This window comes from Mixophyes fleayi, chromosome 7, assembly GCF_038048845.1.
Source record: "Mixophyes fleayi isolate aMixFle1 chromosome 7, aMixFle1.hap1, whole genome shotgun sequence".
NCBI lineage: Eukaryota > Metazoa > Chordata > Amphibia > Anura > Limnodynastidae > Mixophyes > Mixophyes fleayi.
Window position 1 is genome coordinate 124,013,947 of NC_134408.1, and position 23,552 is coordinate 124,037,498.

The window sequence follows — 23,552 nt, forward strand, 5'->3', positions numbered from 1 at the left end:
AAAGGGAGCGGGGGATTTTTGGTTGAATTCCTTAGAGGTTAGAAGCAACTTCAATATGTGTATTATTACTACTAAATACACTAGAATTTTTTTTATTTGGAAGATATGAATTTAAAAAAGAGTGGAAAGCTTCTTATCCTAGAAATAGTGTGAACAGGTCTCTTTAAATGTTGTCCTATCAGCAACATCCAAAACAAGAGTAATGTAGCCTCTATCTATGGTCTATGTTTAAAATACAATGGACAAAGTTGACATGTTTCGGTGATATATGCTGTGCTAATCTTTATATTTGGCCTCTTTGTATAGAGTGACATCGCTACGTTGTACTTTAAAGTGGGTGTAAAGAATATTGGGACAGTGTTCCTGCACACAGATGCTCAGATTCCCGATGAACGATTCCTTGTTCTAGTCAATGACATGTTGGCATCAGGTACAGTTAATACCTCTATACAAGCTTCTCCTAATTATCCTGATAGCATTACATTGTCACTATTTGTACAGTTGTCACCATCCCAGTACATGTAGTATTGACATGTTAGTATATGCCTATCCATCGCCTGTAAGCATCAGTTTAAGTTGCTTTAGGTTCCCAGTAAAATAAAGTTTCACCGATGACTTATTATTACCAGCGACTCAACACAAATGATGAATTCTGCTCTGTGTGACAGGTCTGACTATTTTGTAAATTAGGAGAATTTCGATTATCAAAAATTAGCATTCTTAATATTGATTAATATAATATATTGACTCACTGAGGATAGGTTAACATGTAAATACTTGGTTTCTATTCCACAAAACCCATAACTACATTGGCTGCAGTGGCTGCAGCTGCGATAGAGACCTTAGTGTATTTAATGAGATGTAAAAAGGATTTGTGTGTCTGTTGTGGACAGAGCCCCTAGGTTTATTCATGATACACCTCTTGATTTTGCAAACAACTTCCTTGTCACCTTCAATTCAGACCTCACATTAGTGATCGTGCCATCCCCATAATATCCAGCTTAATAAAAATAATACTGATTCTCTAAAGTTTTATTCCCAACGGGGACGCAAAGTCTTGCTGAGGTGGTAAATTTATTACTTGAAATCCTCACAACCTATTGAAAAGTTTTCTAAAGGAAATATATTGTATATTTCCCCCTATATTTGGAGGTGATGTTACTTTCTTTATAGAGGTTTTGAAATTGCAATTATACTGAACTAACAAAAGCAAACTGCCATTGCAATAGTGGAAATATATATATATATTGGTTAAATATTCAAATTGTAAAACATACATTTAACAGGAACTGCTAGAATACTGGGGGGATGGGTGTAATTAGATTTAATTTAGTCATGTTATCCATATAACTGAAATTTTACAATTATTATTAGATGATGTTAATGATAATATATCAGATTAAAGTTCTGCTCCTTTAAATAATGGAAACCAGGGATAAGGCAACAAGAAGACAAAAATCTCATAAATACGTTCATGATCAAAACAGTTCAGAAATAACACATCTTAAATGAGCACGGGGCATTGGGGCTTGAATAGGCTTCATCAGCAAGTGTGAAAGGTCATTTCTGCATATTTGTAATAGGGGAAGCTGAGTCACCTCAGTGACACAAGACAAATAAGCTGCTTAATATAATGAGTTGCAATCAGCAATAATTCGTTTTATTTATGAAATTATTATTTTTTTAAATAGGATTTTATCTCCACTTGTTCTAAGAGAAGTCTGTGATCACTGTCCTCCTATATTATTTATTTAAAAAAAAATACAATTAAAGACAGAGCGTAAAAACTCATCAAACGAATAAAGTGAACGCTTAAACAGTATTTTATTTTACCTAGATGAACGTTTTATTGTGTTTACAGACATGCGACTTTCAAAGAGAGTTTGAATTAAATCTGCTGGGTTCTTTAAAAAAAAAAAATGATAGCTACATAGTCCTAAATAATATAGCAAGCTGATGTAGCATTCATACATGTGTAGCAGACTTTAGAGCCAGTGTGACAATTACCTATTTTATGTTAACTTGTGAACTAACAGCAGTAAAATAAAACCTTCTTTGAATGTAAATGGTTTATATATTTGGTTTAGTGTAAAAATCTAATGTTTGCGCTACGCCTTCCGTACAGTTGTGAGGGCCACAATCTAGTCTCCCGAAAGAACAAACGTTTGCATCTCTCCAAAGTCGTCTTCTGGTACACGAGGCCATAAAGGAGAAACAAATGGTTTATGTACTTTTTGCACTGCGTTGCTAGGTCATAAATGTTCCCCTAGGTTCCATTTTTTTTGAATCCATGTAAATTAAGAGCATGGATCCTGGAGATTAATAATTCTCCTAAAAATATTTTCAAAGCAAAAAAAACAACAGTCTTTAGTGACAGTACAGCCTCATGGGAGGCCTCTACGGGGAGGTAATTATCCCTTACATAAAGAGTTACTGTTGCTATTAAGAACTATAGACCATATGTATGATTTTTATGAGTCATATATGTTCAAAGTATGGCATTTTACATACAGTAGGGCAGTATACTACATCAGCATCAGTGCACTCTACTAATATTTTCCTGTGGAACATTTCTTAAAAAAAATACATCATTTCTGAAGACAGGTTCTCTTTATCCAGCTTTCCACCATGCTCCTGGCATGGAATAGATGATCACAGAGCCAGTTTATTGGGCCAGCTGTTACGTTTGCATGTATGTCAAATAAGACTACATCACTCATAATCAAGTTGGACAGGGTTTATGGTAGAGGGGTTTTCATGGCAGATTTGCCTTTCAGTAGTGTTTTGATTTTCTGTGAACCCTGGAAGCTCTGATTAACATGTTGCGACTTCACAGAGGCAGAGTGAATAATGTCAGGAAGATACTGTAGCTTAGTGAGCATATAACGTCTTATTGAAAGATATAAGGTGTCGTTCAGCAGCATGAGCATCGCTTGATTAATACTTTTTATGTAAATACTGCCTGGGGGATGGCTAAAATGTGGACAGCTTCTCAGTAAACTGACATTCCTTAGGAAGATAGAGTGATTTCTCTACGTTACCTATCACAGGTATTTATGTAATGGTGCTTGTGTCACTAATATAGATCAGCATAGAGATCTCCGAAAACATGGCTTATAAAAAGTTTTTGGGATGTATATTCCGTTTAGGTGATAGCATAAAGACCTGGGAAAGATCCTCAACTATTGTTCAATGTAGGCACAGCATCTAAGGCAAGCTATGAATCATGACATGATCTTATCTTCAAGTTGGGACCCAATCCTTTTTTCCTGTAAACATATCTCAGACTCAGGCCTGTTATATTCAGCATCCATTAAACTTGCTTTACTTACACTGACTTCACTGGTACTCATATAATTGGGAGTAATCATGACCACATTTATATATTATAGTCCTAACTCCTGATTATGCATAATCACAATAATCACAGTTGTAACTAAAAATGTAAGTAAATGTACCTTATTATAGAGACGTGTTCTGCTCGCCTTTCATTTTCCTTGTAAGACAATAGCTTATAAGTGCTATATAGACTGTACCAATGTATGAGCAGAGGTAGGAAATGTATGGGTGGGAATAAAGATAAGTTACGGGAGAGTCCTCTAACCTGATGAAAGTACAGAACCTCAAAGGACAACATAACTTAATACAGAGAAGTCTCAAAAATCAATCCTTACTGCAAAATAGACTGAATAAAGTATGATATACTTACAACATCTGGCGCACATTAACAAATCCTATTTTTAGACTGACAATTTTTTTAAGCAGCTATTCACATTTGCAGAGTTCTCTAATTTATGGTTAAATGTAAGTCAAACGAAGGCATTAGCATTTAAGAGACCACCACTTAGGCAAATATTGTTATCCTTGAATTTCGGGCTGCCGTGTCACCACATGCATATTCCCATAGGCAAACCGGGGGGATTCCTAGTGCCTGGGAACCCCCCTCTAAGCCTGGGGCACTGTATAATTGAGGTGGCTGGACCCTGCCCCCACTTCACACGTCTCTGTTTGAAAAGGGAGAGCTGCGTGCACCTAACAGCAGTGTACGCAGCATTGCCCATGTATATTATAGGGATATGAAGCGTTGGAGAGCAGCCAAGCACTGTCTAATATTATAACCGCACCCCCATGCATGCTTGTCATGCCCACTGGTGGCATGGTGTGGAAATCCCCCTCTACAAATCCTGCGTTTGCCCTTGATTCCATATATACCTGGGCGCTCTCCTACTGAAATATTTCACCAGGTAAGAGCTTTGAATTACTATGAAAAAAAAGGAAAGAAAACTAGTGGTAGGCCATTAGATATTTTCTCTATATTTACATTTTAAGCAATGGCTTGGGAGGAGCACGTTATGTCTTCTCCATCGGAGTAAATTTGTAATAAAGACGTAAGGCAGACATGCTGGCAGAAGGCAGACATTCCATTCAATATGACTATTTCAAAGGGGAATTTATAACAAACGTAAAACTGTTATGCAGATTAGAGGACAAGATGGATAAATATTTACTTGATATGAAATGATTGGTCCCAGCCCCACAGAACTGTGTGGTGAGAGACATTACCCAAAATCTTAAGATTAGTTGTTCTGGCGAGGAGATGAAACCAATTTCAATACTGAGCGCAGGCGGTGGGCACGAGACCCCCTCTTTCACTAACCTTCCCTAATTGACTTGTTGTAGGGATATGCTGGGTATGTAAGGATTTTATCATACATTTTTTACTTACTTTTATATGCTGTTTTTGTTGTTTGTGGTTTGTGATAAGTCTAATAACAAGTTAACAAAATAATTAAAACAACACTTAAAAACTAAACTAAACTAAAAAAAGCCAAAAGATATAAACTAAAAGCAAAATGGTTAGAAGTGTCTTTCAAATTTTCATGTATTAAAAAGACAAAAATCTACAATATGACATGAAATCATTAAGCATTATAAGAATATCTGTTACACATATTAAATAAAAAAATATATAGTTCCCTTTTAAATAACTTTCCACCCCTCTGTTTTGGTTATATGCAGGAGAAATCCCGGATCTTTTTAGTGAAGAGGAGATGGACAGTATTGTCTCTTCTGCTCGGATGGAGCTCCGCGGTCTTGGCCTCCCAGACTCCAGAGAAAACTGCTGGCAGTTCTTTATTGACAGAATCCGTCGACAGTTAAAGGTGACTATAAAATAGTGAAAATAGAAATGAGAATTCAAGAAAACTCAACCTTTCTGAAAGTGGAAAAAAGAGTTATAAATCTCCCAGTCGTAATCCACTTCACTCTGATATTGTAATGATATATTGTTGTATATTTTTACTGTCCTTTAAACATTATCACAGGTTAAAAAAAGAATGTGTGCTATTTTTTGTTTTCTATAGAGGAAAAAAAACGACACATTGAGCTTTAGAATTTATTGATGTTGTTTCAGTTAGACTGCTGTTAGTGAATGATAAGAAGATGCGCATTGTGTGTTGAGAAGTTAGCGTTCACTACAAAAATATCTGACCATCCGTCTGTTCCCGTACATGCATCTAAACTATAAAATCTGTAATGCTGTCATTATTTTGTAGAATGTACTAAATAAATGATAAATGGAATCTGATTGGTTGCTATAGGCACAGCTTCACCTTTTCAAACCTCATCATGGGGGAAGAGGTTGGAGATCCGGAGCCAATCTTTTGATAGCACTGTTTTTGTGGTGCTTTGCTGGACACCACACTGGGTGTCTGACAGGGCACAGACATCTTGCTGGACAAATATAAGGACATAAAACAATATATTTCTTGGCATATTACATGATGCTTGGTATTACACTTGGTTTTTTCCATTTTGTTTGGCTCTGTGTGTCTATTAATTGAGTTACTACTACAGTTTTTTTTGTGCTTATTACTTGGTGTCTTGTGCTTTGTTATACATGTTACTTGGTATATTTAGTCTTTTTAGGAGTCATACTACTGTACAAAGTACAGCCTAGTGTAATGCATATTACCTTTGCGCTGTATATGGTGACATAAGACTGTGTATCAGGGACACAGAGTTGTCTTTCTGATCTGTATATGCTGGGTGATATGATTGTATGTACATTGTTTATTCTCCATACTGAGCAAGTATTTACTTTTCACCATTCTGTTTGCCATGTGATGCATGGGGGGGGGGGGAGGACTCTGCTGAGCAGCTTATTAGGAACATTTTAAAGGAAGAATATGCAGCAGAATAGTAGCCCAATGACTCAGCCCAAGGTAGCCTGCTATGGGACCTACCCGGATACAGCCAGCCCCTTTGCATAACATACCAGTATATGGAACATAAACAATAATTTTTCCACTATGCCCCTGTATGTCCTCTGTTTGTGGATATTGTGCATGAAAGGCACAAGTGTAATTATTGGACTTTTTATTGTGAGTGTCAGTCTGCAGGTGACACCCAAAAGAAAACTTGGGATGGCACTTATAGGCTGATCAATGAAGACAGGAGTGTCCTTATTTTATGTTTCAGAATTCTGGAAATAAATGGGCGACACATCATGTAATATGAGAGACCTTCCATATTCTTATCCAAGTAGGTACAAGCACGTAATTATTAGATGACTGTGGAATAGAAACTGATATCATTACATCAATCTTCTAGAACGATGGCTTTTCCTTTCTACACTTTGCATCTCCTATTTTTTTAACTTGGGCTTAAAAAATATATGTATTTAGTAGGCAAACTGTGTCTTTCCAGTGGTTGGGAATTGTAATTCCAAAACTACTGATGAGTCTCATTTGCATATGTCTATTTTAAAGTATGTAGTAGTTTATTATAAATGGTGTCCATTTAGCTCCTTTGCTCCGACTCTATTTTAGGAGCTGAAAAATAGAATGAAAACACCCTATTTTTGTGGCTTGTGCACCTATTAGCACCTTTTCTTCCATTGATCAACTTGTGGATTGAAGCTTGAACCATTCTCACTGTGCAGAGTTCACATGCAGCCATGAAAGTGTGTGAAACCTGGGGGAGGGGACGGAAGCATAATAGCCTCCCCAAGTCTTGCCTTCAGCGTTTTTATCTTCTGGCTGCTTTTAAGTGCGGCTTACAGAGTCCACTGATCACATAAGGAAAAATGAATGATTGAGGTCTTTTCATAGCTTTTTAGAAGTACATACATCCTGTGCTGGGCAGTCTGTGGGTAATATATTATAGCAATCACAGTGTGAAAGTGACCAGAATATAAATCAGAGGTGCTGAGATAATCCTAATAATTACCCTTATGTTTAACGTAAAACTATACACAACGTTGTGCGCCAAATTTTTATTTTCTGAGTCAAACTAACCATCGAATTTCAGTTCTGCAGAAACAGAACTACTTGTCTAAGGTAACAGAGAACTAATAACTTGATTCACATTATCATCTCCATAAAACCAGTTGGTCGGTGTCATGTTGTCAGTGCTCTTAATCGCTGAGCCATTGTTTATTTGCATTTATAGTGCAATATACTATATATAGTGCAGATACTTTTGACTTTTTTGAGCAATACTGTTTGCTTGTAATTTTAGTGTTATAGTTCAAAAATATTTTACATTTTGTTAATTGCAATTATAATTAGATAGCACATCAATTGCTGCTTTCTTCATAACTTAGAATATTTTTTTACATTTCCTTTACTAAAATTGCTGTCATTCTTTTGTACTTGTTTTTTTTTAATTTACGAGTTAATATGCACAATGGGCAGTTTAAAGAACTTTACTTCCTATTTTTGTACCATTCTGCTTTTGTAGAGTGACATTAGAATTATTGAGGCCAGTTGGTATTTACTGCATTGTGGCATGAGCCTTACGTGTGAACTGCTGGACATGTACAATATTGTATTTTGTGCGATTAAGTACTATTATAAATTCCAACGGGTGCAGACTGCACATATTTCAAGACATTTCTGTTTTTAGAAGAGGTTTGCATTTCTATCGCAGCTGTACAAAAATGACACATTTTGATAATAAAATGAAGGTGATGGTAAAAGATAGGCAATGATAAGACATTTTTAAAGGAGAGCACAATAATATACAAATATAAACAAACTGAGGTCATTTGCAAAAGTGCAATAAATAAATGCAGGTCTACAATACGAAATCACATGCTTATTTTTGGACCAAAGTGTGCATCTTCTGAAAAGCAGAGCTGGGGAGATCAGTGTATTCTTTGCTAAATGCAAGCTTGGCAGATTCGTGCCCCCACATGTAAAAACAAGGATTTAATGTTTCAGGATGAGATTATTTAAGTAAGATTCCATGGATGGAGCAGCGCAATTAGGGGATTATTCGACACATATTAAATATTAAATATAATATTACATAGTAAAGACAGTCTCAATGTCCAGCGCTCTCATGATTTTATTTCATAAATGACCATGCAGTATTTTTGGAAAAGAGGAAATTAATAAAGCAGGTGGTCCTAAAGCTATAGTAGGCAGAAGCCTGAAGTGACTTTGTATCTGTACCCGAAACCCAGCAAAATGTTCGGCAAAGCATTATTTACAGGGCAGTTACAAAAATGTCAGGAAAATATGCGCATCTGCACAAAATGATGTGCCCTGCACTCTGGCATATTTTGCAGATTGTAAATTACCTTTCCTTTATTAAAAACAAATGTCACGTACAGTCATTGAGAGGAAAAGTCATGAGAAAAAAGAAATTATCAAATTAATTAAATAGCAAATAAAGCCTCTATTTGACATTAAAATATAGCAAATAAGTGTCATTATCACCCCTCTGCAGCAAGATGCCAATATAGAAGGGATGGACTGAGCAGACAGTGTGCAACTGACGGGCTTGCATACTTGCTCTTTAAAAATTCACTGTGTATTGGTAGATTCATACCTAGGTGCCAGTGATGTCACATCAGCTTAGCTCTTTGCAGTTTCATCTTTTGAACCTCCAATTTGATCATGATGTAAGTGGGTTTAACTGTCTGTCATAGAGTGGAAAGGAACCGCGCTGCACTGGAATGTTGGGTTTGCACTGTGCAATGTATATTACCTTCATGCTTTGTATCTGAACATTTCATTTTTTTGGCTTACTGGTTTGGAACGGTGATTTTAGGCAGGACTTCAAGGTGGTGTATTTACCTTGCTCACCATACACATTACAGTCACAGTACAAATTTCAATAAATATTGTGCAAAGCTCACAATTGGAGTTGGTACCCATTATATCCATAGTATATAAAAATTGACCACAATTGCATTTAAAAATGTGCTAACTTAAATGACCCCCTGTAGATAGAAGTGTGCAGAATAGATTTGGCAGACTTCAATGTGATATCAGCTCCTATATGTCTGTAACTACTACTTCTTATTTATAACCTTGTGTTACAGTATTCTGAGCCAAATCTAACTTTGATTTGGTGGAATATAATGTACATACCATATTATGCCCTTAGCTATGGAAAATACAATAGGGAAAGAATGTCACTTTATTTCGCAAACAGCACAAAAAAGGTTATGTCATGTACAAATTAAATTGTCCTGCAAATTGGAAGCATGCCATCCTCATTCTTCACACTGGTAGTGTCCACAAGCTAAAATGTTTTACATGCAATCTGAATAAAAATGTGTCCATCAACTGTATTGTTTTAGAAAACTGTGCATGCTTTTCATCCTAGCTCTGATGTTCATCCCTATATATGTTGCTTATTGACTGAGAATCTCTTCATGCACAGCAATAGCTACAGTGACAATTGCAGATTTTCACAAAAAACAAACACAATAATGAAGAAGAGGTTAATTGTAATAAAAAAAATACATAAAACAATATTTTATCTCATACAATAACTTACAAAGTATATATTTCATTTTACATTTAAAAAATATGTTTGGAAAACAGAGGGGTTTAAAACATAAATGTGTTTTCATATAACTATACATTAACTGAAACTGTTCATTTAATTAATTCATACTGTGTACAGATATAGTATACTGTTATAGCTCACATTTGTAAACCTTGCCTGAAGACGGAGTCTTTATGTCACAAAAGCTTGCAATATGTATGCAATTAGTTAGCAATTAAAGGTACTGTATTATATAAATACATCCTGGTTCTTTCTGCTACAAGATCAATCCTACGTGCAACATGTTTCATATATGCACGTTTTATATGTTGGGGTTTAAAACTATGTTTAATATGATTTTCCTTTTAATACTTGTGTGTAATCATGACTTCCAGGTAGTGTTATGTTTTTCACCTGTGGGCTTCACATTAAGAGCCAGAGCGAGAAAATTCCCTGCCTTGGTGAACTGTACAGCAATAGACTGGTTCCACTCATGGCCTCCGGCAGCCCTGCAATCTGTCAGCAGTAGCTTCATTCAGAAGCTGGATTTACCTGATGTAAGTATGAAATGAGATGATACTTTGTGAGCTAGACTAGTTCTATCTGTAAATGCCTGTATTCATTGCATATAAGTAAATAACAACCATGGTCCTGATTTAATTGCATGTAAATGCATTGGCAACATAAAGATGTGTGCAAATGCACTTGGGTCCATATATAGAGATGCTCGTACATACCTCCCAGTGTGCAAGTCACCGGCAGCAGGACAGGCGGTGTGGTCACATCTCGATGGAGGCCTGGTCACCCCTCAGGGGGCTGCACTTTAAAGCTCTACTCTGCCCATTAACTCCTTCCAAAATTCCCACCCACAGAACAAACATTTACCCAGGCAGGACAGAGCCCTAAATTCGGGAGCTCTGCACGCATCTTGCTCTTGCGGCCCCTCGAGTATAGAGAGACAACTCAGGGCCATTAATTCTCAAGTGGAGTACTGTAAAGCCATACAGACTCGTCCCCTTCTAGATATGTTTTATTTTGAATTTCAAAGATCTTGAAATACGTTAGCTATGAGATGTACGTTTTGCACATACATAAATCTGGTGCAACTTTTAGATTTCATGAGGATCATCATCATCTATTTATATAGTGCCACTAATTCTGCAGACATCAGTTCCTGCCCCATTGGAGCTTACAGTCTAAATTCCCTAACATTCACAGATAGACAGAGAGACTAGGGTCAATTTGGTAGCAGTTAATTAACACACTGGTATGTTTTTGGAGTCTGGGCAGAAACCGGAGCACCCGAAGGAAACCCACGCAAACACGGGGAGAACATACAAACTCCACACAGATAAGGTCATGGTCGGGAATTGAACTCATGACCCCAGTGTTGTGAGGCAGAAGTGGTAACCACTGAGCCACCGTGCTGCCCCACAAGGAGGATTCTGTCATCTTTGCTCCAGACACATATGTTGACTAGATTTAAGTTGCAGGTGTCCTAACTCAAGATTCAAATTTAAATGCAAATGAGCAGACACTCTCTGCTCATACGCAAAAAGTGAATAATTATGTTCAACTCTAAATCATGTGGTTAAAAATATACAATGTTGCTGAGTTACATTTTTCCCCAAAATGATAGAATCAAACTTCCAAAAGAGACAAAAACAAACTGCATATTTGATCATTCAAGAAATTTTCTGGGTGGTGTAAAACGAGCACTTTAAATTTTACCGCTTTTCAGCTAGAAAGGTGCCGCATTCATATGCACTCAATAACTCCCACGGTGACAGTTTAAAGTGTAGAGAGAATGTCACAATAGCGATTAAGCTGTAAAGTCACTGCATGTAACATCGCTCCCCTGTGTTGTGATTGGCCAATCCCCTTGCACTTTAGTCTGTCAGTACGTGAGCGATTACAGGCTTTTGAACTTTGCACTTTACTAGTTTGAAAAAACACTGACATGTAAAGTCCCCAATGGACACCACCCTTTACTTTTATATAAAATAACGTAATAATTTCTCTAGTAGAATTACATATAGCATTGCAAACATCAGTTATGTAACGTTCCCATATAACAATTCCCTATAATTACATAAATAATAATGTATGTTTTTAAATGTTGGATCTTAAAAATAATTAATAGCTAATAAATCTAAGAGCGAAATTGTTAAAGGACGTTAGAACTTTGAACCAAAATAATTAGTTACTTCCAAAAAATAAGGAATTCATTAAATAATGTGTTTATTTCAATAATTGTTACTTATTAAAAAACATATTAATAAACATTGACCCATTTTCAATTGTGATAACATTTCAAGGAGACATATTACAAAAACAACCAAACTTTATATTCAAGAAAGTTAAATGCTTGGGTTTAATGGGAGAGAGAGAAAGGGAAAGAGGAAAAGAGAGATGGGGAGAGGGAGAGGGAGAGGGTGAATGAGAGAGGAAATGAGAGATCGAGAATAAGAGAAAATGAGAGGAAATGAGAGAGAGAGAAGGAGAGAGAACAAGAGGAAATGAGAGAGGAGAGAGAGAGAGAGAGAGAGAGAGAGAGAGAGAGAGAGGAAGAATGAGATAGAGAGAGACAAGGGAAGAAAGAGAGAGAGAGAGAGAGAGAGGGGGATGAGAGAGAGGAAGAGAAAGGGGAAAACTTGATATTCAAGAAAGTCAAATGTCTGGGTTTAATAGGAGAGAGAGCGAGAGAGAGAGAGAGGGGGAGAGAGAGGGAGAGAGAGAGGGAGAGAGAGAGGGAGAGAGAGAGAGAATGAGAGGAAATGAGAGAGAGAGAGGAAAACTTGATATTCAAGAAAGTCAAATGATTGGGTTTAATAGGAAAGAGAGGGAGAGAGAGACAGAGGGAGAATGAGAGAGGGAAGAAAATGAGAGTGATAGTGGAATTGAGAGATAGAGAATAAGAGAGAACTAGAGGAAATGAGAGAGAGAGGGAGAGAAAGCAAGAGGAAATGAGAAAGGGGGGAGAGAGAGAGAGAGAGAGAGAGAGAGAGAGAGAGAGAGAGAGAGAGGAAAAGAGAGGAAAACTTGACATTCAGGAAAGTCAAATGTTTGTGTTTAATAGGAAAGAGAGGGAGAGAGACACAGAGGGAGAATGAGAGAGGGAAGAAAATGAGATAGAGAGAGAAACTGAGAGATAGAGAATAAGAGAGAACAAGAGAAAATGAGAGAGAGAAAGTGTTAGAGTAAGAATGAAAGAGAAGATGAAAGAGAAAATAATAGAGAATGAGGGAGAATTAGAATATATTTATATCTTTACTTTCAGTACCATAGCTAACCACATGGTTTACTGTTGAATCATTGCAAACATATGAGATTGTGTTGAGAACAATGTGTAAATGAAGTTCACACTGAATAACAGAGGCTGGTGATAATAAATAATTAAAACAATTCATTTTAAATGAATGAATTGGCAGGATCAGTGGTCAGAGTGGCGGTAACTGTCAGTCACTTGCAGAAGCGCAAATGATTGACAGTTATCTTTGCTTAGACCACAGATGCTGCGCTGTGTAATAATTACAGGGTCTCTCTGCTATAGTGAAAACCATAAAAGAGTTGGTGCCCTCTCCCTCCCAGAAGTGTACCCCCCCCCCTCCCAGAAGTTACTAACTCTGATCTGAAAAGTGATAGGGCTCATCCTGATCCCCCTAGGCTGTGACATAAGAAGAGTGAGACCTCTGCAGGGATAACTATATCAACAAAGTGGTTCAAGTATATGAACAGGAGACCCTGTATCCGTCTATGTTCCCCAGTGATTGTAGATTAAAGATATCAACTCCTCATATTATTATTTTTGTAACTAGAACTGAAAAATCTTGAAACAATTGCAAAATTGTCTTAAAATGAATAGCGTAGGGTAATAGCGGGATATATACATTAAATACAACTTTTCCTGCCATTGAACTATGTATTTAATATTTTTAATCAGAAATCTCATTCTTCATCTAGGTTTTTGGTACTTCAGCTTTGTCATAGCTAAGTCTACAAAATGAATGATTCACATTTCAGTGTCTAAGCTGCCGGGGAATAAATAATTTGTTTATTTTAAATCTAAACTGTCCAATGCAATTTTCAGCTGAAGAACCTCTGCTTAAATGAATACAGAATTGTCTATAGCGCTAAACGTACAACTATACTTTTAATATACTTTTAAAAACATATTTGTATTGTATTAGCATTTCATTGCGTCTTTTCAATTGACTGGCAAATTTAAGACAGCATTTTTTTTTTTACCAATTACTTTTGAATAATGGCATCAATTATGTCCTACTTTAGGAATAACTTCTGCCACAGCTGAATGTGTTATTTGTGTTCAGTTCATTCAAGCTTTTATATGGTTATTTAGGAGTCAAATCTGAACAAAATCCTCCTGGGTATTTTTTCCCAAGTTGTGGGCTGCCTGTGGTTTAGCATACACCATGCTGGTATAATACATACTTTGATTCCTATTTTTTGCAAACCCCCCCCCTACTGATATTTGTAAATATATTTACAATAATTGCAAACGTCCTTTGAACATAAAGTGCACTTATTTCTTGACTGAAGTTCTTGTACTCCATTTGCCTGGCATTTCTTGCCAGAGTTTTATTCTTAAACTTTACATATTTTCATTCAGACTTATTTTATTGTCTAAAAAGCACTGGACAATACAGTACAAAGTTACTGTAACAAATTATCCTCATATAGGTGTCTCTAATGGGGAATTTGGAGACGGATTCTTGAATATATACTTGTAGACAGATCCATGTTGTGTTTTTAAAACATTATAAAGGATGAAATTCCTTATGAAGCCCAGACTACTATCTTTTAAAACTCACTTGATATATGTCTGCTGAAATTGAATAAATATTTTATGTTATAGGTAAGGTTACACATCAGAAAAACTCGGATCAATATAACAGAGGAATTGTATAAGACCGAGGTGACATAAACGCTGTGGGGGCAGGCAGTAGAAAAAGTACAGGCATACCAGGAGTTAACTTATCTGGGTAGTGGTAAAATATGAGCTACCAATCAGTAGAACCGGAAGGGGAGGGGTTAGGTTTCCAGAGGAGGCTTATAACATATAGGAAAAGGATATCATTTCCTCTTGCCTTTGGAGTCGTTACCCACCCACCCATCCCATATTTATAGTATTGGTATTGGTACTTGTGTTTGAAAGTGGCGGTAAGTAGCCCAATCTGCGGCCATTTTGTTACATTTAAGGTGTAGTAGGCACTCTCCCCTTAAAGGGATTGGGCAATTAGTCAGAATAGCCCTTCGGGGTTAAGGGGCTCCGCTTAGGCGGGCGGGCCTCAGCTAATATGCCAAATGGGGGAGTTTGGCTTTTTACGCCTAGTTGGGTCCAAATTAGTTTGGACGGAATTTACAGCTGGTAGGTGTGGCCTGGATGCTGATTGGTCTGTTTATATTGGCCACCAATTTTTCCCCAGCAGGTTCGCCTTTAATAAATTCCTGATCTTTCAAACGCCAATTCAAGTCTCTGTGTCTTTATTATAGTTGTAAGTTTACTCTGGTAAAGGTAAAAGATGGTATTGTATGTGGTCCAACATAAGCGGTTTATTCAAACAATTAATCAGAACATGCACTTTGTGTGCTGTTGAGTGCTTGGCAGTTTGTCCGTGAGAGTCAGATAATCATCTTTAGCAGTGATATTAATTGAGGAATATAAGCTCTATTAGTATTAGTGCACACCGGAGCAGACATGTTTGGAGGTAGTTTGCCAGTTACATATTATAGTTTCTAAAAATGAAAACAAAAAACATTCAAAGGAGAATATTTTGTTGTTATAAATGTTTTTTACTGTATACAGAAGGGCTTACACTGAGTTTTAAGTGCTTTGCTTGGCTATATTCTTATTGTATCACCTGTAGATAACAGAATAGATAATAGCAGTAATTTACAAATCATCTTGTTATCGATTGAGGGATATTAATGTAAAAACAAAATGTTTGGATTCCCTGCTAAGTAGTTGATAGTTTAACCACTTACACAAATCGATCAGTTTGAAGATGACATGACATGATATCTGCAGTTCTGAATGTCCTTCACTCTGCTGACACACACACACACACACTCACACATACCACACACACACACACACACACACACACACACATACAACACACACAAATACATGCTTTCAAACTCTACTCGTAACTTTATAATCAATACAACCCCGTTCCTTTACAGAAATATTGAATCAAATCAAGAGACCATGGGGTATATTTACTAAACTGCGGGTTTGAAAAATTGGAGATGTTGCCTATGGCAACCAATTAGAATCTAGCTGTCATTTTGTAGAATGCACTAAATAAATGGCAGCTAGAATCTGATTGGTTGCTATAGGCAACATCCCCACTTTTTCAAACCCGCAGTTTAGTAAATCTAGCCTCATGATTCATTTGATGGGTTTCCACTTTCCTCTTTTGCCAATGCATAGGTTCAGTGCGTATGGACAAATCTATATCCGTAATGCACAACAGGCGGGCATTCCGAGCCTTACCCTGTGGCCCCCAGTCCATTCCGACTTTATAGTCAGATTAGTTTGTTATAGCTTGTAACACTGGTTTAAAATGCCTTCTGCTAAGTTATTACAGATAGATTACTTTCTTTGATTAAATGTGCTGTTTTAACTAATGACTGGGTGATGTGTGGCCCTTCTGAAGTTTAGAGGGTTTCCCATGTGGCCCCTGAGGTGTATCAGGTTAGCTATCACTGGTTTACATGGCTCTATAGTCCTGGTAGGTAAGAGAGACAGCAACAGTCATATAACCATTCCCTGCAAGTGCAGAAGTATGTATCACCTAGCCAGAGGGAAGATGTATGCATTCAGCATATGCATGCAACTCGCCAAGCCTAATAAACAGATCTGCATTGAATTCGCAGGATATCAGCTAGTGGACACACTACTTTGTCTTATATTTGTACATTGAGTATATTGCTCCTGATCCCAGAAGATAGGAATGCAACAAGATGCCAAATGTCTGTTGCTTGTAACAAACTCCAAGAAGCAGACAATGTACCAGCCGGTGGCAGCTGCTTTACAACACAGCAATAAAAAATATAATAAGCAGTGTGACAAGTTACCAGGTGCAGCATTCACAGAACGTAAACATACAGCTGATTTTCACATACAGCTCTTTCTCTCACCATTACAGCTTTTCACTGTTACATTGCAATGGATGAAGAAAGGTTATTTGAGCAATGACAAATCCCCCTGATGTTTCCTCTAGATATCAGTGACCTGGAGCAAAATAACCCACATTTTTTTTTCCAAACATTATGCTTTTAGCATCTACCAGAAGAACCAAGTTGAGCAGAACCTATTAATGTCACAGTAATCAGTTACCAATGGAAATAAATAATTCATGACAAAAGGAATTAGTCTAATTAGCAGGCTGTTTGAGTCCTTTGATAAAACCCCGGCTCTAATTCCGTGAAGGGCAGGAAGTGTTGTCATCATTCAGCCCTGAAAAGATTAGCATCTATTATGAATGAGGTTAGACACCCTAGTGAAGCCATGTGTGTCTTGGAGACAAACTTAATATGTTCCAGAGTGGGACACTGTTTGTCTCTCCAACAGATCATGCTTCCTACTGGGCTATTGTATGTAACAACAAGCAGAGATCATCGTTGCGATCATTCTCTCCCTGTCCATCATCCTGACAACTGTGAAAATACATTTACCATGCAAAGCAGGGGAGCAGCACTGAATGCCTGCAGCACAATTAAGCCCACACTCAAGAAATCTGTCATCTTGTGTGCAAGTAGCATATAGCAATAGGTAATGCAGTTGAAGAAAATATTTGGTTATAAATATTTAAGAGGAGGTGTTTCATATGACGTATTTGTGACAGTTTTCAAACATTTCCTGTCCTGATTTTATCAAACTCCAGGGAAAAAACTTTTAATATGTTACCATATATTAAATACATCATTACATACAACTGGTACATGAGAATAAGGGCATGCTTGGGTAAACACGTTTAAATAATTTAATAGTTAATTTCTTAGTCATATTATTATGTAATTTTGTAGTCCGAAAGGACGTAAAAGTTACTTTATACAAATTTGACCAACTTGATTTTACATACAAGCAGTATTTTTTTTATTGTGACAATACTTATTCAGGAATGTGCAAGTACATTCTCACTCATTAGTTCCATTACTGTGGGAACTGATGTGACTGTTCTCCACTGATCTTTGGGAGGGAGGATAATAACTATTTGCACTTATTTCTAGTTAACTTAAATATCCCAAATGAAATATAAAATTCATGCAATTGTCATTCTTTGGTGCAAATGACTGTATTTATATACTGTGCCTTTATAAAACTTGAGTTTCAGTGTTATCTCCCATTTTAGGCTCAAACAGGCAACCTGCAGTGTACTTCAGTAATGTCTTTGACGGCAGGTTTCAGCTGAGATAATAAAAATCATGTTCTGGTACAGATGGCTACACCTGCTGTGATATCAGCCAAATGGCTGATATCTCAGTGTGTCTCCGCACAAGAAACGCAGAGCCCGATAATAATCAGACCACAATTCAGCAGATTACTATCGGGGATGTTGGAAAATGTGGTTAGAAGATAACTAGGCTGGTAAGTGGTCATATTCTTACCACACTAGGCTTCCACATGGCCCTGAAGTGATCTAGCTACAGATGCCTGGATCTAATCCAAGTGGGTCACTAACTTGGGTCAAGACAACCAGTCATGGGCTAGATTTACTAAAGGGCGGTTTGCTCAAACCACCGCAAAACAGCCATCCAAACGGCCAATAAAAGAGGTGGTTGTGAATGGCGAGATTGCTCAAACTGCTGCTGTTTGAGATATTTTGCCATTCAGAACATAAGAGAAAGAACCATTGACATTTAAAATATTTGTAAAACCATTATTTATTGATAAAGGGACAAAATGAATTTAATATTAACTTATGGGGGAAATTTTCTTTTCTATATTTTTTTAAAGGCACACTATTATAGCATTATATTATGTGGGAAATGTGAATATATTGTATTATTAACTGATTTTTAATGGTGGATATAATTATTTATATTGCACAGTTTGTCATTACATATTGTCCAAATAATATAATAAGTAAATAATTTTATCCCATTTAATATAATGTGTTTTTTTCCCCTCATAAGTTATTATTTAATTCATTTTTCCCCTTAATCAATAAATAATGATTGCCCAAATAATTTAAATGTCAATGGTGCTTCTCTTATGTTTCGAATGGTAAAATAGTTCAAATAGCAGGTTTAAGCTATCCAGCCATTCTGAAGCAGGTATTAAAACTGTTCTATACTGTCTTTTGGATGGCGGTTTTGATGGCGGTTTTATCCAAACCACTGGCGGTTTGGACAAAACCGCCGGCGGTTTTGCTTTTTCAGTCCGCCATACATCGCCAGTCATTTTAAATTGAAGTTTCAAGCCGCCCTATAGTAAATGCTGTGGTTTGGACCACTAAACTGTCAGCGATGGGTGGCGGTTTCAAACCGCCACCAAACTCGATTCTTAGTAAATCTAGCCCATTGTCTAGTTCTGGGTACCACTATTGTTTTGAAGTTAGAAGCCCTCTTTATGCGAAAACATAACACGAAAATGCCTACACTTCTTCACATGTGCGGATAACTTTCCAGCTAGACAGAATTCACGTGAAAATTTTGCATTAATAATTACAAACATATGGTTATGTTATATTTTACTGGTTATAGAGGTTAATTCCACTAGTTATATTACCATATACATGCAACCAAGTTCCACTACGTCGTTATATTGTTATCACCTATGATTGTGGCGTGGTATAATACAATAGTATATGACTTTTGCGTTTTTATTGCAGACTGATGTAAAAAATTCCATCAGCCAATTCATAACATTTGCACATACAAGTGTAAACGAAGTCAGCGTAAAATATCAGCAGAATGAAAAGCATTACAACTACGTGACTCCGAAGAGTTTCCTGGAACTTATTAAATTATATTGGAATCTCCTGGAGAAGAAGAGGAATGAGCTGGTTCAGAAAATGGAAAGACTGGAAAACGGATTACAGAAGCTGCAAACCACAGCCTTTCAGGTGCGGCGCTACACAATGGCATAGCAGCCTAATCATTTCTATTATTTATATACTGACATACTACTTTTTTTTTTTTTTTAAGTTGACTGATCAACCTTTCCTTAAAGATAACTAAATAAAACCATGTTAGACTGGTGACAGATCCTCAGTAAAAGCTGGACGTGTTAGTAAAACCCATTCAGCAGTTTTGCACTAAATTCTCAATGCAACCCTTCAGGGTGGAAGGCTGATTAGATGACATTTTTTTTGTCTTTTGTTTCCAGATTTCTCAGGTTAACAGTAACAATAATGGGTAGTACCCACAGAGAGAGACCCCAAAACCAGATGCATATTTTTGCCCGTAACCCCCATATAAAAGCTTCTTGATACATTTTTTCAGCGTAAAGCACTTTGTACATTGTATATATTTTTTTTGTATAATGTTTTATTCTTTTTGTTTTGTTTTGTTTTTTGTTTTGCATAGTAAAATAGCAATATTCCAACATCTTTTATTACTGATCCTGGCTTTATTATGGCATGCTTTCTTTGACAAACTTTTGTGATCTAAAAATAACTTCTAATCTGTACATTTCTTTTTAGTGACATTTTATGGAATTTTAATGAGTATAATAGTATTAAATAGTAGCCTGCCACTAGATATTTTTGTTTTCAGTTCTGTGCTTCTGTGTATAAATTAGCGACGTACAACTTACAACGTAAGTGTAAATTGTATCCTGTACTTTTCATTGTATCCAAAACCACACATATTTTAGGATACGTCTGGCTTAGAATAGTACATAAAATGCGTACAATCATCATCAATGGGGATCTTACACAAGGGGGAAAGCTGTAACAGATATTCCTCCTAGATGAGTATCTACGGCTATTTCCCCCTCAGCATAGTGATTAAGGAGTGTTAACACACACTTACTATACTGTGCCTAGGTCTGCCCACTCACTACCAACCTCGTCCCACCTCTCTAGGGTCCTGATTCATTAAGTAACGCATACTAAGCGCATTGTGCATTTGTTTTAAACTGCACATTATTCAAGATACGTGTGGTGATGACTACGGGTGTAGGTTTACGGACAATACCTTTGTGGAATATAAAATCTAAAAATAACGCATAGAAAAAAAAAATTCAATTAATGTTACCTGTCAATATTATATATATTACATGGAAATTTATATTAAAACATTTTTTTTTTTTGTTTTTTTTTAGTATGTTCTTAGTGTCTACTGCACATCACAGACATTTTTAGAGTTGCTCCTGTGTGGAAACACATGTTTCAGCATGCACACTCAGCCCTCAGCACTAGTAACTGTCACTTAGACTAGACCCCTAGCTAGAGCGATAGATGCGGCAGAAACCACCGCACGTCTGTGTGCGCCGGACGTTGACTTGGACGTGGCTGCACAAGAACGCCCTTACTGTATATTGTCTACATAATTCCACCTATTTCCTACCCCATTCTCTCCCCTATTTCATAGGCTGTAGTAAGTGTCGTTTGCGCTGAAAAGCTGACTTGGACGTGGCTGCGTTCTGTTGCATATCGTCCGGTTCTGAGAGTTCACAGAGGGATTTATGTGAACGATATGCACAAAACCGGCAGATACGTTTATTAATGACTCAGGCCCTAAGAGTAGAGGGGTGTTAGGGGGTGATATGAGAGCAGACAGAGAAGTAAGTTTTTCCACTGCACATGCGCAGTTGTAAAAAGGCGCTTTTTGTGCTTAGAAGTCAGACGTTTGTCTGACTCTACACGACCGTCACCGTATGCAACACTTCAGCAAGCAACCCTTACAAACATAACTGGAATTACAATATTACCATATTATTATTCCCTTATATTATTATAAATAATTGAATATTTCAGTCAATTGCATTATCATTTTTGGAAGCAATTACAAGTTATACATTGACATTGCCGCACAATGTTATTTATCCACTGCTGAATATTAATAGATTTATTTAAGTTTTAAAGATTTGTTACAATAGGACACCACTTATACTCAAATCATTAGCCATAAAATATAATTTTTACTGCCTTCAAGCCAGCATTTTGATAAATACAGAGAAATAATTACACAACCTCTAGAGGAAGAAAGTAATTATACACATTTTGGATAAAGCCCAGGGCAACGTTTATTCTTTAAGCTAACTGATTTTAATATAATTGAAAATGTTGTCTTAAAACTTAATTAACCAAGTCTCTGTTGTAATGATGCAGGTGGAAGATTTGAAGTCTAAGCTCGCCATCCAGGAAGTAGAACTTCATCAGCGGAACAGGGACACAGAAGCCCTTATTGACAAAATCAGGCAGCAATCCGAAAAGTTAAACCAAGAGAAATCAGTGGCAGATGCAGAGGAACGAAAGGTACAATATAAACAGAAATTAGTATTATATAGCCAAGGTAATATGCTTGTTATCAAAATATGGCAAAATAACCTTCCAGTGCAAAAGTACTGTTTGTGCATAGATTTTTGTGCATAGATTTTTGATATTGGTCCTGATGCCCACGTTTGTACCCATTTGTTTTATGTACAACAAACACATTTGCTATTAGGCATCGATAAAACTTAAAAAAAAACTCTCTAATACAGCACAAACAACTCCCCGTTTCAAGTTTGGCTTAATACTCCCAGTAAAGCATAATATATACCCGAGGGATGAAGAAAGCACCAATCAGCATAAGACGTGCAATTGCAAACAGCCAATCACAAATGATCATCATCGTCCATATTTGAAACTGTTCTCGCCCTTGACCTCCCTTAAATCTTAAACTTAAATCTTAATACAACTTTCTCAGGTGTATATAAATCCTTTTCTCGATCGGCAAACACATCATTACCATACTTGGCCATTAAGACGCGCCCATCCCGCCTTTCTAGGCTTAGGCTGGCATAAGTGGTAGGACCACGCAAATCTGCATGGGGCACATCTGTGCGCCCACTTTCTGGGCATGCACACAGCAATTTCACACATGATACGCTATACAAACCGGCATAGCACTCATCTGCATCTGAAGTTGATTGTTTTGAAGGAAGGATCTAAAAAAAATGAGGTCAGGGTACAGAAAGCCGACCTGCCCATATGTATATATTGAGAAGTATATTATGGGGCGCCTATAAGTCTATGGGTTACAGAAATATGTTAACAATATCTACAAATGAAACACTCATACCCTGGATTGACATGTAAGTCAGGGACCTCGATCAAAATTACCAATAAGAAATCCTTGAGGAAGCATGAAAAACATAAATCGGCTAATAATATACTGTAGAAACTTCTGTCAGTGCCCCCATTTTGTACCCTACTCATGTTACTGGTTCCTAGGAAATTGCATTCACAAAATGGCTGCCTCTACTTTGTGTAAATGTTAGATGCACTTTAAAAAAAACCATGGTGGAAGGAACCATTCAGACAACATATATCGCAGCTGTATTATGTACCTTCCCTCAAGACCCCATCCCTGCGTGTTTGTCTCTCAGCAAGGAAGTACAAGCAGGAGCAGGCGGACATGATTCGCTCTGCAATATGGACATTCAATGTAGCGCCTGAACAACAACATCAGTGCGATTTGACTATCTATGTCTCAGCCAAATTGCTCACTGATTTGGTTGTTCTCCACTATACCGAACAGCTAGATCGCTGTGTTTACAGTGATTTGTTATCCAAACCGGTTTG

The 23,552-nt window shown here is 37.0% G+C and overlaps 1 protein-coding gene across 1 annotated transcript in view; it reads left to right on the forward strand.

The window, feature by feature from the left end:
* The window catches only part of LOC142098555 (dynein axonemal heavy chain 11-like), a 325,973-nt gene that overhangs the window by 202,798 nt on the left and 99,623 nt on the right, over positions 1 to 23,552 (forward strand). Inside the window, exons 54-58 of the mRNA XM_075181390.1 lie at positions 307 to 430; positions 5,020 to 5,162; positions 10,182 to 10,343; positions 19,650 to 19,883; positions 22,095 to 22,241. Coding sequence (XP_075037491.1) covers positions 307 to 430; positions 5,020 to 5,162; positions 10,182 to 10,343; positions 19,650 to 19,883; positions 22,095 to 22,241 — 810 coding nt within the window. The remainder of the gene's footprint in view (positions 1 to 306; positions 431 to 5,019; positions 5,163 to 10,181; positions 10,344 to 19,649; positions 19,884 to 22,094; positions 22,242 to 23,552) is intronic.